At 37.7% G+C, this 17,899-nt stretch overlaps 2 protein-coding genes across 2 annotated transcripts in view; one reads left to right on the top strand and one right to left on the bottom strand.

Moving 5' to 3' along the window:
- LOC126368777 (caskin-2) overlaps positions 1 to 17,899 on the bottom strand; it is a 336,044-nt gene that overhangs the window by 207,626 nt on the left and 110,519 nt on the right. The window lies entirely within an intron of this gene.
- LOC126368790 (uncharacterized) lies at positions 15,625 to 15,960 on the top strand. The gene has a single exon (XM_050012942.1). It carries the CDS (start codon positions 15,625 to 15,627, stop codon positions 15,937 to 15,939), a length of 315 nt encoding a protein of 104 aa, XP_049868899.1. The 3' UTR covers positions 15,940 to 15,960.

The raw sequence follows: 17,899 nt of genomic DNA, 5'->3' as shown, positions 1-17,899 counted from the left end.
GCTGATTGAAGGAAATCATCGTCGACCACGCCGGCGTAGTCGGTATCGGGGTCCTGAAGTGTTTGGTGTCGCGAGCTTATTGGCTGCCTCTATGGCTAGAAAATATCAAGCAGGAGGAACATTTCTTTATTTCATATATACAGATCATACGATTTTTCGTACAGATCAATACTGTTTTTATATAGTCAAAACTACACTACACTTTGGAATAACCCTATAGGTACTGTTTTATAAAGGCGCTCATTATTTTACTTCACGACTATCGAACAATGCTCTCAAATTCTCGATTGTGGACAAAAAATCAAATAAATCTAAAAAACTTAAAATCTTTCTTAAAAACGCTCGTAACATCTTACTCTTGAACGCCGAAACAATCTCATTCATTTTCGTGTTAGTTAAATACGTCCTTTATTCTCACAAATCCAATATACGCGAGAAAATACTGGGAAAAAATGTTCTGTTCACGCAACCTCTTCGAAATTATCTCGTCATTGAAAACACCACGATAATTTCGACGTCAAAATTCGCAATGTAAATTTGTTTACACGAAACAAACACGCTGTGGATTGCGTTACGTAAATGTAATTTAAAATTCATGCCTGTAAAAACACCTTTCTACAGGGTAGCCGCACACTTAGCGGTTTGGCCTGAGAAGCGAATAAGGAAGCGTGCGGTTGATTCACACCTCGAAATGAATTCACATGCCACATGTGCAAATAAAAATAAAACAAAAGACAGTCGCATTTCTCGACATATTGTTTTTTTATTCGAAAATAGTTTAACGGTTGACCGCTCTTTCGCGTGCTGTTTCTTAAGAATATAAATAAACAAGAGACAATCGGGGTTTTTAGGCACAACTCATAATATTTTTATGCAAGCGTTTCTTTTGTGGTTCCCAGCTACCAGTGTCGGCTTGAATGCGATTTGTCAGGCCTAAAAGACGTCAGATTGGATTGGACACGCTTCTCTACCCGGTATTAATGCAAAAGCTTTCAGAACTTGTCTTAAACTTGAGTTCTTCTGCACTTATGTTCCTAACTTAACCCTGTCATTATGTCATAAATAAGATATAAAAATAACGTTCATACATAAACTCACGCTTGTAATCCTTAATACAGTGGGCAGAGCCACAAGTAAAGTCAACTTGCAGGCACTGTCATAGAATAAGGAATAATACTACGTATAGCACGGTAAATCTCCGCTCCCCACCAGCGGCTGAGCTAGGATTACCTCCCCCTCAGTCTTACTTTAGTATTTAGGTAATCGTATGGTGTCAGTCGTCACGCACACAGATGCGCGTGTACGATAACATCTATGTGTAGTGACTATGTAAAATGAGGTGTTTCTGTTGAAAAATCGCACAAAAAAGAGGCAAGCTTGGGATTGAGTTTTTACAAGGCTCTTGGTGTGACATGGGCGTAGACTCTTCCAGTAATCCGTGGAGTTGGCGACTAAGCAACTCCCCCTAAGTACCTTCATACGCAGTACAGCCACGGTAAAAGTTACAAACTTATCCTAAATAATAAATTGACACTCTTGAGAGTTCGTTACTTTGTGAGTTACTGTACCGTTGTTCAGTACACTCGTTGACAAAAAGTTTTTCGTTATGATAGGCTCACAAAGTGTGAATGTCTGCGAAGTTTCTTAAGCTGAACAAGAAAATATCCTAAGAAATATTTTTGTTTTTCTGACATACTTACGTTAATTAATCTACTTCTATGAAACATCTTACATAAAACTCCTACAAAACATCAAGATCTTGTTTTAAGATATAGGGTTGCCAGTTTATTATCTCATCATGTCCCTAGCATTCACATTACATTCACAGGATCCGCTTACCTAACCTGAAGATTTGACAGCTACGGTTTTTTACAGAAGCGACTGCCTGTCTGACCTTCCAACCCGCGAAGGGAAAACCAGCCCAATACGAGTTAGGTCACATCGTGGTTTAGAGGGTTGCCAGTTCCAAAAAAAGCACAGTCATAAATATAATATTCAAAATACTTCTCTATGACTCTACCTTAACTACCCCTTAACCCATCTACTCCGTTCCATGACTCCTCATCCCATAACATGCTCATTTACTACGATGTAGGGCCACGACACGATCATTACCCCGCGACACGTCAAAGGCTGCGTGTTAATTCCGCCAGCGTGTCTTTGTCATGCAAATATCGTCCCGCCCATGTACGAAACATAGGAAGTATTGAAGTCTTCGTCGGTGTTTATCGTGTTTACAGATTTAAAAGGGAAATAGGGAGGGAACATTGAGGAGATCTGCTTTTTTATGCTTAATTATAACGCTGTAACTATTCTGTCACATTCATGACATTGCTATCAGTTTTAAGAAGCCGCTTCCATATTTTCAAAGCGTTACGTGGATTTTTTTTATACTTTAGGTATATACTAAGTTTGCGAAGGAAAAGTTGAGTTGGTTTGGACACGTAGAGCGCATGAAGGATCGATAATAGGATTACGAAAGCGATATATAAAGCGAAGGTTGATGATAGGGCTGCCATAGGAAGACCTAGAAGAACGTACGTACCTAACACGTATTGGAGATGTCCCTAGAAAAGATTTAGTAAGATCTATTCTGAACCGGCCGGCGTGCGTGTATGAAATGATTGATGAATGAGATGGAAGCATGAGAAGTGTATCAGGATCGAAGAAAATGGAATTTCGGTGGGAAATAGGCGTGAATTTATGTACGTATGTATGTTAGGTAAATAAGTACCCAAATATACAATCACTGCTTTAAAGAAAAAAAAAAAAGGAAATCGTTTAACTCTGCAATACGGCGACAAGAATTATGGAAATGAAAAGTATTCGTCTCTGTTACCAAGTAAATGAACTCGTAGACAAAAATAAGAATTATGGATAATATTGGGTCCAGCTCGGTCGAAGCCACGTCAGCAATCCTAAGGAAGATTTACGCATTTCTCGTTTCTATTGTCCACAGTCTAATAGAACCGCCGAAGACTCTGCTAAAGTAAATACGTCTAGAACCCAAGTTGATAGATTTATTTTTAGTCTGGGGTGCTTTTAGTCTATTGTGGGGCGTATAAACTCTTTCCGAGGCTTGTGAATTATGTAGGTACTGGTGCTAATTCCTTTCCTTTTCGACGGATATGAAAATTACGGATATATCTTAAAATAAAATTAGGCGGTGTCTGCAGGAATCGGGGCCATTATGTAACTAAGTGCAAACTGGGTGGCAAAAGGGAGCCTTTTTAATTGAGTTTTTTAATAGTTACTTACGTGTACTTTTTTATTTCTTTTTGTTTTTTTTTTAGTTTTAGTAGTATAGTTTTAATTATTTGTAATGTTAAGATTAATAATATTTACTTGTTAAGTTTGTAATATTTGTTAAATTGTTTTTAGATAGTACCTGTTGTATAATTTCATTCGTGTCTTCATGTAAGGTTTGATAATATGATTAATAAAGTTTTCTTTATTCTTATTGGCTAATTTAGGGTTGTCGCTATTGATTGGTGTTTTATTAGGTGACATTGGGCAATACAATTTTTGATTGGTGCAATTTTAGATGACGTTTGACAATGTTTTTTTTATATTATTGTAAACTTATTTATCTGTTAATATAACTTATAAGAAACCTTCGTAATGTAACTTTGATATATACACTAACTCCTGGCCAGTTATAAGTTCCATTACCGAATTGGAGCGGGCTTATTGCCGTCAATCGAACACAAATCATGGACACCACGTGATTTCATTTATCTATGATTCAAATATGAATTGGGTAGGTATTTTTTAATGTTATGCTATTATAAATAACGAATTTGAATATTTTTGCTTTTAGCTGTTAATTTCTGTAGTAGTTATTTTTTTACAATTTATAAAACCGGGGTAGTGTGTATAGTGTAGTAGTATTCTGTTAATGTACATTCTTTTCAACAGCCTCCGTGGTCTAGTGGTTAGAGCGTTAGGCTCAAGATCTGGAGGTCCGGGTTCGATTCCCGATGGGGACATTGTCGAAATCACTTTGTGAGACTGTCCTTTGTTTGGTAAGGACTTTTCAGGCTTGAATCACCTGACTGTCTGAAAAAGTAAGATGATTCCGTGCTTCGGAAGGCACGTTAAGTCGTTCGTCCCGGCTATTAGCCGTAAAAAAAACACCTCCATCAACCCGCATTGGAGCAGCGTGGTGGAGTATGCTCCATACCCCCTCCGGTTGATTGAGGCAGTTTATGTTATGTACATTCTTTTGGACTTAATTGTAATCCATTGCCTTGAGACATTTCGTGTACAGTCGTGAGCGATATAATGTACCCACTTTAGGACTCTGTCGCACTAACATATTTGACATTTAGTTAGACTTACAGTTCAATTTGTCAAAAAAGTTAATGTGACATGGTACCAAAGTGTACACATATTAATGCTCGAGACCGTACCCTACGATGAGGGTCATCAACCTCACAACTCACTTGACAAAAGAAGGCCTATTGCAATATCGCAAATCGAATCCTAAATAGTTTTAAAGCTTTTTTTCCAACATCTAATACCAGTCGTTTGAGCCAAAGTGCATCTTGAAGTAGTAATTAGGTACAACTACCGAATAAACGGTACTAACTGTAGAAAACCCACCTGTTATCTCTTCTATTGGAGTAGGTACAGTCAGCAGATTAGTCCGGAGAGCACCGGCGCCGTACGTCCGGTTACGTCGGCTTCCGGACGTTGCATGTATAGTGTATACGCTCCTTTATAACGCCGTTTTGTGCTCCAAAATGTGCTATTTCTTTAGATATTGATTTCACTTATACTACAGCTAAAGTTTAGACAGACACATATAACTTAATCACAATTAATTCTTGTTTGCTTTGTAACTAATCGATTTCCATAAATGGTTCATAGAGCTATAATAAATATCTATCCATAATTTTAGTTTTTAATAAATAGATACTTCAGTGTGTTGTTCTCATTCTATTTCCTTTTTGTTTTGTGCTTTGTATTTTCCTGTTTGTGCAATAAAGTTACTACAAAACGAAGACTAGTAAGTTGTCGACGGATTTTAATGGAACTAATTGACAAGTCTTAATAATTCTATGCAGAATCTGCGACAGTAGCGCCGCGGCCGCAGGACAAGGACTGTATTTTAAACCTAGTTCGTTATGTATTAACTAAAATGCTCTTTGATTTTCGACTCGATCTCTAACTTTATTCAATCCGCCAGACTGCCCGTTAATCCGAGTGCACACTGGCACCGGCGTCGGTGCGTCCGGCAACTCCGCCCGCTCTGGTAACTTCCGGGTCTAGCGTGTGCACGCTCCCTTATAACTAAAGCTTTAAGCATTTCTCGCGGAATGCTAAGCGTAGACCACTAAAAACAAAACTAGATTTTAAGCTGAACAATTGGTGGTTTTATTACTAGCAGAAGTAAGTTTCTGTCAAATAAGTAGCCATATGGGGAAAATCTACAATGAGTCGAGTCACGTCAAAAAAAGACAAAAATATATAAGACATTAAATATCGAAATTCGAATTTCTTAATTTGAAAATTGTATTTAAGGTCAATCCACAATAGGTCAATCTTGTAATAATATGATTAGAGTCCAAATATAAACATTCAATTGCCCTATACGTGTCCTTGCCTGCCTCTATACTTTATCTTAGTACCTACCTACATTGACGACAAAAAATGTAAAAAGTATATTAGGTACCTTTCCATATATTTACTTATATTTTCCTTCATCAGTTGTTTACTACATGATCAAAGCAAATATAATCCTTATTACTAGCTACTTACTTATTACTATACAAAGCTTATATCTACTCGTCCTCAATACGCCACATTACGTTCTTCATTATAGAGGTAATTTCCCGTTTTCAGTCAACGCAACAACCATTTTCATTTGCGGACCATTCAGCCGCTTCACGTTAACCTGAATTAGACAGTGATTGTGATGGAAACTCGCTATTGATACGTGCAGCGATAGAAGCGCTTTGTGGTCTGTGGTAATGTTTTTAATGTGAAAGGCGCGCCATCCTGCCTGATAATGAAACATTGTGTTTCTGATAGTGCTCTTAAAATGTCACGACCGATGAAATGATTGTCACATACTTATATACCTACTTGATATGATAAGTAAACTTTAATTATAAAAAATCATTGACAAGTTTGTCGAATCAAATAAAAGGAAATCAGAGAACGTAAACACTAAAGCAATTCTTTTACCTTATGAAAGTCTATGATACTGTTAGTTATAATTTTGTAATAAAAAGAAAGAACGCATATTTTATCCTGACGATGTAAACTGTGTTTGCAATCAGGTAATCGGGTTGAAATGTAATGGGATCGATATTCATCGCCGTACATTATCCGCGAGGCCCGCCGCTCGCATATTTTTGCATTCATTTCTACTTGAAGCTCACCCGATCCTGTCCCATTACCCTTGCCACTGCTTTCACTTTATCTTTATAGAGAGTGCATCACTCCACGCCGCTTGTAAACGGGCGGAAGAACTCGTCAGATCCTATCAATAATAATCATAAAGCATCGTCCTCAGCTTATATTTGGACGCGTCAATATCTTGACGCACCCGCCACCGAGCCGACACAATTACAATAATTGAATCAGGAAACTGTTCCCCCTTCGTAAGAGCACAAGTATAAATAAATCAAAAAGCCCTCTCATCGTCTGACCGGACGAGGCACCGTGCCTTATTTATTTAGAGTCCGTGCTCGATAAAAAACTCAAAACGAATGGAACGCCCCGATATGTGTACCAGAAAGTACCTTACGCACACATATGCGTAAGAAACACCTGGGACTGCGTGGGGGCGACAAAATCATTATTCATCCCCGAGGAGTGCTGCAGTCGCGCACAAAAAACGTTCAAAAACTTGTATACGAACAAAATCCGAACAAACAAATCCACCGGAGCGGAAAAATCCGCGGCAAAGCGCGCGAATCAAGGAAATGGCGGGAAAGTTACAACGGGAATGGCGGCGGCTGTCGATTTTCTCTATGCCTCGTGGAAAGTGTTAATGTTTTCACTTCATTAAATTATTATTATAAGCATCTCGTTATTTCAAGTCCGTTGTTGAGGTATTGGAAATTCGTGGGTATCAATATTCAATGTTATAAAATCGTGCGATACCTAAGTGTCGAGTAAGCCGTGGAAAATTTTCACATTGTAAAAGGTGAAGTGCGTATTTTAAGCAAGTAGGTGTTCGGTCCTTAATGAAGACGTGAGCGGCATCTTTACAGAGTCTTGTTCAGATCAAACAATTTCTTAATAAGCATGAAATTACTGAATTACAACTGTTGACTGCAATAATTTCCCCGTATCGGCGCGCTTCTTATCACCGCGAACATGGTTTATTTGCACTTTGTGTCGATATTATGTTTATGACAAGCCTCCGAACACAAATATAGCGAAATTTTGCATCGCTCGCGAGTCAACTTTCGCTAACGAATATGGTCGCTGCGGGTTTCATTTCGACATGATATCGACTCATATCTTTTGGTTTCTCAAGAGCGGCTGCTTAATTGAATACAGACTAATTATGAGCGTTGCAGGGCAATATATTAGTCCGCTCAACTCGAGGCTTATCTTTAGATGAAAACTGAGGCTTTTGAAACATCGAATATACAAGACTTTTTCTAGCTTGCTATAACGATTACTGACGAAAAACAAATTCTAAGGAAAATATAACAGGAACTTACAGACATACCTACAACATAAACATTTATTGATACTAAATAATTAATCTAATAAAATATTTATTCGTAATTTCGATAATTGGCTGGCAAAAGGTTATACCCAAAAGCAACGAAAAAATATTTATGACTTGGTTATGCATGACATGTTAAGATTAATGGTCTCCGTAACATGCATCAAACGGGTTTGCAACTCACCAAAATTAAGAGGAATTTGCAAGGAATCTCCGATCACTTGATGGCATACATACCTGTAACAAATAATGATGGTTAAATAACGAAATACATAACTTGGTAACATAACATAACAAGAAAAAAAAACATTCTCGAAAATTACACGTATGATGAACCATAATATTATACAGGATTAAAGGTTATTTTATTATAGTACTATTTATATTGCGAAATTGTCTTATACGGCCCTTTTTCCTATGTTTAACACAAAATGGACTTTCAACTTTTCGATCATTCATAATAGTGACGTTTATTAGTCTTATCACTTATGTCACATCCCAGACACTCCATACAAAAATTTTATTCTTACCGTGTGACACCTATGACGTGGGTACCAAAGTGCGAGCAAGACACACTAGCGTACTCTCTTCCTTGCTCCTTAACGGCTTACGGCCATTTAAGACTAAAGTAAGACTCAGAGGGGGTGAGATCGGCTACGATACGAATTGGCGCGGGGAGGAGAGTTATCGTTCTATACGTAGTAATTTTATTTCTTATTCTATGCGTACTACAGGCATAATCCTCGAAGGTGACTTTTACGACATGCCCGGGATGATATGCGGCCGAACGCAATTCATTGGCTTCCAGTCCAACTAAGAAGTTAATACTCTGTTAATATTTATGTCTTTACCGTTAGACCAAATGTACATTCTTAACTGTTACAAGACCTCTAACACTTCAGCTTAGAGAGGCATGTAGTTATTAGACGAACTCAACGAATCTAATCTTCTCCAGCCATAATCTTCAACATCCTATTGACAAGGCCAATACACAAGGAAATAAGTATTGGCCTGAATATGGTTGCGCACAAACCGTCTGCTGATCGTAAAGATTTACGATGGATCTCTTACGCATATATTTTAACGGTAACTTTCTATACGCCCTCTTGTCGACAGAAATATAACATTAACTTCTGAACGTTGCCCGATTACAGTCATATCCGACACCAACGCAAATATTATGATTTATGAACGATTTGTGATGACGCAAAATGTCCGGAAACCGTAAAGTCAATAGATGTTTTATTTAATTAAGTTATTGTTGATAGATTCTAATAGGTATGTTACCGATTAGTATAATTTAGGCTAAATCGTCTGTAGAACGTTGTTCATTTTCAATATGCCACTATTTCGTTAAATACTGAAAAAAAAGCAATTCCCGAATACATAGAAAGAGTCTGTAGATAAATACCTACAAAATTTTAGGTAGAGTCATAGAATATATAATCCATCAAAATTAGTTATATTCGTATAGTTCCTATGATTTTTGTATGCCAACTCGTGCAATATTTATATAATAATGATATATATTATGTTACATTAATAAGTAGTGAGTTATATTTTTATTTTTATTCTTGGTGTTCTGTTTTTCATTGGTATATTTTTAAGTCTATCTGTGGCAGAGCGTATTGTAGTAATATACTTTTGCGTAAGTAATCGCAATAACAGGTAAGTGGGAAATATTATTATACTTCCTACAAAAGTGATTATAGTTACAGTAACTTCCTAGCTCACTTTCACTTCTTCACAAAATTACATCTTCTTCTTCTATCGTGTGGGTTGTGAAGTGGATTACAGCTCTGATGTCAGGATTACTATTGAACCGCCAAAGGCCCCTGACATTGCTCATGTAACGACTACTAACTTCATTCAGTAATTAGTAACCGGGACCAACGGCTTAACGTGCCTTCCGAAGCACGGATCATCTTACTTTCTGATAATCAGGTGATTAGCCTGTAAAGTCCTAACCAAACTAGGGGTCACAAAGTGATTTTTGTGATATGTTCCCATCGGGATTTGAACCCGGGACTTCCGGATCGTGAGCCGAACGCTCAAACTACTGAACCATGGAGCAAAATTGCTATTAACAAAACATATGCCGTTAACAAAATTTCGTGATGATTATTTTTTATCTTTGTTTAATTTACTTGCCTTGCAATGCGGTAATAAATTCCGTAGATATTTAGGTTACAGGTCACAAAAATAAGATAAACCAGACTCATTTATTTTTTTAATTTTAGCAAAAAGTATTCATCTACAATGTGCTATCTGTATTGACTTTTGAACTGAATTTAAAAAACACGAAGTCATGCATAATAAAATAAGCTACGGACCAAGGCTACAATAACAAAGTGAAAAGTAAATAATATAAAGTCGATAAACCGTACGATACAATATAAATCATATCTTAAAAGAATTATACTGCCGGTAGAGAATGGTAAAAACATTACTACTGACCTTTTAGTTCTCAAGTTAACGAGAGAAGTTGATATTAAAAAAAAACCATCCATTTACAATACACAATCCGTACTTAATAGTATGCACAAGTCATTTGCAATTACACAGAGATATGTGACTAGCAGTCTGATCGCGACTTTACTCGCGTGGACTTCGGTTATCGCGCGCGGCACGTTTTACCATCCCATTTTCAGCCCCTTAGGGGATGATTTCCGGGTTAAAAACTATTCTATGTTCTTCCCTAATTCTCAAACTATCTCCTTACCAAATTTCATCTAAATCGACTCAGCGGCTTAAGCGTGAAAATGTAACAGAAAGACAAACAGACTAGAATTACTTTCGCATTTATAATATTTCTGTGGATTGTAACATCGATCGTAGATCGTACTAAACCTTTTCTAAGGACATCTCCAATGTGTACAGAAATATTTGCAAAAATCTCAATTTGCAGTATCAACTTCATTGCCTTACTGTCATACATATTATTATATAGTAAGTATTTCAAGTCAACATCCTGAGAATAGTTCCCGGTCGGCGACAAGTAGATAGCACGTAATTATTCTTGCTTACAGATTGTCAAAGCCTATCGCAAACGCAAAGATACAATTTATACATCTAAATTGTCCGTTGACAGTCTTATCTCAATTAATGCTGCAGACTGTCTGTAGATACGTAAGGTAACATCTATAACTTATGAGGTTTAATTCATCGTCATTTAAAAGTATACGGTTAGCCGAATTTTATGAACTTATCCTAGAACGTGAGGAGCTCGGTGGCGCAGCGGTAAACGCGCTCGGTCTGCGATTGTTGAAGTTAAGCAACTTTCGCAAAGGCGGGTCATAGGATGGGTGACCATAAAAAAAAAAAGTTTTCATCTCGAGCTCCTCCGTGCTTCGGAAGGCACGTTAAGCCGTTGGTCCCGGCTGCATTACCAGTCGTTAATAACCATCAATCCGCACTGGGCCCGCGTGATGGTTTAAGGCCCGATCACCCTTTCCATCCATAGGGAACGCCCGTGCCCCAGCAGTGGGGACGTTGATGGGCTGATGATGATCCTAGAATGTCAGACACCCATCTCTTTCAAAATCAAGTAAAAACGAATAACGCGCCAGCCAGTGATGTCTTTTTAGTTCATTAAAGTAAATAATTAAGAACTACTCATTGTTTTATTCCTAAAACCAACATCTACCAGCTGACAGTGGTAAAACCTAGTATATACTGAATTCGAGTGGTAAAAGTTCAAAAAAATTCATCAACTCATGTCGGTAAATCCTACACACATAAATCTTATGATTTACCGTAGTTCGAGCTTTTACAGTAACATAATTATTATATGTTTCAAAGAGGTCACAAATTCACAGTACCTATGTATATCTTGAATCATAATATGTTAGTATAATAGTTTCTCTTTTAATAGATTTCTACTAGAAATAAGCTGAGCCGTTTGTCTGTTTGTGTTAGTCTAGTTGTCTAACCGGGCAAGTGCGAGTCGGATTCGCGCATCGAGGGTTCCGTGACCATTAAAGTTCACGACTGCATACCATCCTAGCCGCTCTCGCATATACTTAGTCGTGAAAATTGCCTCCTAAACACACAAAATAATTACTTAATGTATGAATGAATAAATTAATTGTCTTTATATTCTGTTCTGTGTATAAAAACAAAACAGTAATCATATTTTTATCATACTTCTGTATGTCATACTTCTGTCCTTTGTTTGGTAAGGAGTTTTCAGGCTTGAATCACCTGATTGTCCGAAAAAGTAAGATGATTCCGTGCTTTGGAGGGCACGTTAAGACGTTGGTCCCGGCTATTAGCCGTAAAAACACCCCCACCAACCCGCAGTGGATTGATCCGGTTGATTGAGGGGAGGCCTGTGCCCAGCAGTGGGACGTATATAGGCTGTTTATGTTTTTTTTTATGTCTGTATGACGAGGTGCTTATTTAATGTTCAACGTTCGTATAACTTGCTTAATGTGACAGAAACCTACCTAACGTTATTGACGGTACCGTATACCCAACCTACGTCTGAAAATAAAATCTTCTGTTCCATTCTACTAGAGAGTAGAAAGCAATGTTTCCGTTCCAAACCTCTTTTATATACAGGGAAAAGCACGCTCGCATTACAGCAACACTTTTATATTCTCGCAAGTCAAAATGTAATTTTGAAGAGTAGAACAGTGAACTGCTTTCAGGGGCGAAATATCAAAATTTAATTAAAATTTCTTCTCCTAAGGGTGCAGTGATATCGAGTGAGAATTATCAATTGGGGCGCGCGCCACAGATGCGATCGGCTACTGTTAATTGTTCGTAATTTATAGCGTCGACTATTCCAGAACGCAAGGCTGCCATTTTAATACTGAGAGGGCATGTCAAAATGGCGCGCTAAAGAAGGAATTTATATAAACATATTAATATAAAGAAACGTTTATTATAAAGGGATACCACAGTAAGAAATATAAATCAAAACACGGAACTTAAAAACAACGTACAAAAGAGAGTACAAATAAACTACTAATTACTGTTAATCTGTATTAAATTTTGTGATCTATTGTAGTTACCATGATACTAGTTATGTTAAAATGCTTCAGAAAATATCGAAATCCATCACACTCTATCTTGTGCAACAAAACTAATTTAGCGGAATTCCTAAATTTGATTTCCGAAACAAGTCTTTGAACCAGCAGAACTGCAACTAACGACTCGTATATAGAATTCGTGGAAAATAAAATTGCTGTAACGTGGCTTTAACCCACAGCGGTTGAATCACGAGTTTCCACTTCGAAGGAGCCAAATCGCCTAGATTTTTCCAACGAAACACTCGCTAAATTGTCAAATAAAACCCACATACAAACCCAACATTCTCTACACGCCCGGACAACTTAAACCACCGTTTAAATATCGACTTTGTTTATCAACAGCCTTACTAATGTGTATTGAATGGATGGACCTAAAAGGATTTTATGACTTATTAATATCCGCAACACCGATACTTGACAACAATTTAGTAAAATCGAGCGTGAAACCGAAATCTCTAAAATGAAACCAAATAGGGAACCGGTAATTAACTTAGCGGGACCACTATCGCTTTTACTTGTACACTTTCTCGAAGCGGACAGTGCACAAAATAAGTGTAGCGAACTGCGCCCAGTGCCGCGATGTGAAAATGATTTACGTAGTCGAAGAAGGAAAACCAGGCGATTTCCCTCGCGCATAAATCCACGAGACCCGGCCTAAAAGAGTTATAAGCGAATCACATTTTTCCATTCGCCTGTGAGTATTTCATCCGCGCTGGGTTATAAGGATTTTATATTTCGCCGAGTGGGTATTTTATCTCGGCCTAATGTGTATTTTAGGTAAATTGATTTAGGTAGGCGGCGGGGCGGTATAAAGTCGGGTGTTGAAATATTTTTTTATTTGTAACTTAGTAAAAGTTTTGATTGCAACGAAATTAATGAAGTTTATTTTGTTCTGGTCCTCAATAATAATATAAAAAGATACTATAAGGGTAAATATAACTATCGTGTCTGTTTGGTAAGTAGGCACTTAAATCACCTGATTGTCCGAAACAGTAAGATGATTCCGTGCGGAGTGCACGTTAAGCCGTTCGTCCCGGCTATAGGCGTAAAAACACCTCCACCAATCCGCATTGGGCAGCGTGGTGGAGTATCCTCCATACCTCTCCGGTGAGGCCTGTGCTTAGCAGTGAGACGTACCTATACAGGCTGTTTATGTCATGTTTATATTAACGGTAAATATACGATTACCTTCCAAATCCCCCAAAGAATAAACATTATAAAATACGCAAATATGTTTAATAGTGACACACATAACACAATCAAACTGCTCTCAAAAGCAAAACTACCGTTTGCCGGGATAACTGCGTACCAAACGGGATGTGTCCATTTTATTGGTAGTCGTGGATAAACAAACCTCGTGTTTTCTTTGAAAATAGTTCCTTTGACGTAATTTATGACATACAATGAAAATATAGAGGACGGCATTTTGATCGGAAATTTTTGTTAGTTTCCATATAACAACAAAAACGCCTTACTTATCAGAATATTCACCGTGAAACAGTTTTAACATAAGGGAGTTTGTTTCTACCAACAAACTAATTTATTTATACGTACTTATAGTCTCTTTATTTATACGTATGGACTCAGTATTCGTTTAATTCGTTACGATGTCACTTACACCCCGCACAAGTACATACGGTAGCCATACAAGTAGGTATGGGTGTTGGCGACACCGTAACGAATACTGAGGGGGATGGTTCAGACCATGATTCTGAGTTGATATCAAGTGGATTTTTCAGTGTGAATATTGTAATGTTTTAAAGTTTTTTGTGTTGTTGTTTGACACAGGTACATGAAAATTTTTGTGTTTTTTTACATTATTTTCAGTTCCATACTTTTGCGACGGAAAATTCCACTTGATATCAACTCAGAATCATGGCCTCAATCACCCCTCAAAGTTTTCGTTACTCACACCCTGATATCACTAACACCCTGTATATATCATTGGCCAAAATGTTTTGTAAAAACACTGTTTCTTCTTCTTCTAATCCTTTTATCCCTTGTTGCGATGTAGGGCTCGAATAACAGATTTCCACTCCACACAATCTTTTCCTCTGTAACTTGCTCCTATGATATGCCGAGCAATTACTGTTACAAGAATATGGATACAGGCTAAATAGATAGATATATTTAGTCACATAGAAGAAGAAGCAAGAGAAGTGTGTCAGGATCGAAGCAAATGGAATTCTATAGTCTCTGCTTACCCCGGTGGGTAATAGGCGTGACTTTATGTATGTATGTATATATATAGTCACATAGAAGCACAGATGCAACGAAACAGATAGTTTAAACAATTCACAAGCTTTTACACGTTATATTACACTAGAAATTAATTAAAATCTAGATTTAATCTCTAGGAAACTTTCTCCGCCCGATTCGATAAGGTGATACGACATTTAAGAGAATATGCCATGAAATTGATTAGAATACGAAATCTATTACAGTTTCACGTCTCTAGGCCTATTCCAGGCACCACTTTACGTAAATGAAGGATTTGCCATGTTATGCTACGAGGTAAGCACCTACAACTTGATTAGCCTGAACATAACATAAGGTCACGACTATATCCCAATTGGGGTAGTCAGATGTACATCCATCGCAAGATGAACTAAGTACCCACACCTCACCGAGATTTCTTTTAAATCAACGTGATCGGTCAGAGGTGAGCCGTATCGACAACCAAACCTTAACCTTAACTGAAACTGAAATGCGTAAATAGGTAGGTATAGTTCCATACACCCTCCGGTTGACTGAGGGGAGGCCTGCCCGAGGTACTAGGTGTCCGCCCGCAACTTCGTCCCCGAATGATTCTACCTTTACGGTTGTGAAGCATGGACGATTAAGGAAGACACTAGACGGCGTCTCGATGCCTTCGAGATGTGGTGCTACCGTCGCATGCTGCGATTGAGCTGGACCCAGAAAGTCACCAGTACGAAGGTTCTCCAACGCGTCGGTATGTCCCGGAAATTGATGCAAACTGTCAAAAAACGGAAAGTAGCGTATTTGGGGCATATTCTTAGGACTGAAAGATACCAGCCACTGCAATTAATTATGATGGGCAAAATTGAAGGGAGAAGACGTCGAGGGAGGAGGAAGAAGTCGTGGCTGCGGAACATCCGCGAATGGACCGGCGTTACAACCGTAGAACAGCTGTTTCGTCTTGCTTCTGACAGAGAAGAGTTCTCAAAGCTGACGGCCAACGTCCAGTAATGGACAGGCACTGGAAGAAGAAGAAGACCTATACGTAGAAATGACACAGCTTTATACAAATTTTCAACCCCTATTTTAACCCTTTGTGGGATAAATTTCGCAAGATTCCGTCTTGGTGACCACCTGCATCTTAAATGGAACCCTCATGCGAAATTTGACACTCCATAAACTTGTAGCTTCTCAGATTTTGTGATGAGGTAGTCAGTAACCTTTCGCTTTTATACTATAGGTATATATATCTATAACGTTTATATCTACATAGTATATGTACATGTGCGTAAGGCCTAAACATCAGATAACTATCGCGACGCATAAGCCAGCAGTCGATATTACTCGATAATTACGACCCTCCAATTACACGTACGATAAATAAAGTGGGTTTCAAGTAATTGATATTAGAACGAAAGTGGACAGGCGGGTGAGCGAGCGAGTAATGAATGTATTTTCAATAAGCTACAATGTTCCAGAACACGCTTCGATATTGAATTAAGTTGTAGACAACTTTTATCGATATACATAATGCAGATTGAGTAAATAATGCGTAATTATTTAGAGGTAGGGGACGACCCAAGAAAGTGTGGATGGATTGTGTAATAAGGATATGTGTGTGAAAGGTGTGTGAACCGAGATGACGACTGATAGAACTTTATGAATAATTTTTTTTTTTTTTTTTAGAATAGAATGGAAGAGGAATACATGTTGTGCCGACCCCACCTAGAATGGGGTAAGGGCAGAAGGATAATGAGATCGCGTAAAAAATGTTTATATTAAATGTTGTTGTTGTATTTAATGTGTTGTTTATGTTTATTGTTTTTATTTTGTTGTTTATTTGTTTGTGTGTTTGTTGTTAATATTAATATTCGCACGCTATATGGTTAAGTTATGGACTTTTTTTCTTACATATATATTGTTAAGATCTTTTGTACCATTCTAGAGCGAATACATTTTATTTCATTTTAATAATGGGCTAGCTACTCGACCCGGCTTCGACTGGATACGATTCATATAACCCTATCATGTTCTTCATAACATATCATCACTAAGTTATATAATTAAGTTTTCAGTAACACAGTTGGCTCGATCATTATAAACGGCGATACGGCTCACCATCTATTACCTATACTGAACTTAAACATAGCTGGCGAAGAGTGGGTGTATTGTATACAGGGTGTTAGTGACTGAAGGAGATGATTCAGACCATGATTCAATGAAACTAAAAAAAACATGAATTTTGCGACGGAAAATTCCACTTGATGTCAACTCAGAATCATATTCTGAATAATCCCTCAAAGTTTTCGTTACGATGTCACTAACACCCTGTATATACAAACACTTCTGCACACCTTTTCGTAGATATAGGCGTGATGCTAGATTATATATTATAAAATAAATATAAGTAGGGGCCCCGATTCCTGCAGACACCTCTTAATTTTATTTTAAGTTATACCTGTCCTTTTCTTATCCGCCGAAAAGGAAAGGGACGGATGATTGACAGCTCTTAATTTTAGGAAGAATGAGTAAATGAATTAATAAACCGGGCGAAACAAAAAGGTATCTCGCTGGTATGCAATCCGTTTGATGTGCTGTCTACTTAACCCTGTTGGGTTATTGGTCAATGTAAAATTTTTAGACGGTTGTTTCTGATTACTGCTTATAAGTGACGTGTGTTGCATAAATTTTATGCCTGTCGATTACCCGTCCCTTTCCTTTTCGGCGGATAAGAAAATGACGGGTATAACTTAAAATAAAATTAGATGTTGTTTACAGGAATTAGCACCATTGTATATATATTTTTAATTTTTAATAAAAGATGTGTATCTAAGACCTCAAAAAAATAAAACATTTTATAAAGATGCCTTTCCCTTTTCTCCTCTTTTTAATTACTCGCGGAAACGACAACACCAGACATTCTTCAACACACCAACTGCCGAAACAAGAGCAAGATAACGACAGGGCAACA

Source organism: Pectinophora gossypiella, chromosome 8 (assembly GCF_024362695.1).
Source record: "Pectinophora gossypiella chromosome 8, ilPecGoss1.1, whole genome shotgun sequence".
Taxonomy (NCBI): Eukaryota; Metazoa; Arthropoda; class Insecta; order Lepidoptera; family Gelechiidae; genus Pectinophora; species Pectinophora gossypiella.
The sequence above is the reverse complement of the archived record's forward strand: the minus strand, read 5'-3'. Positions and strand labels throughout refer to the sequence as shown.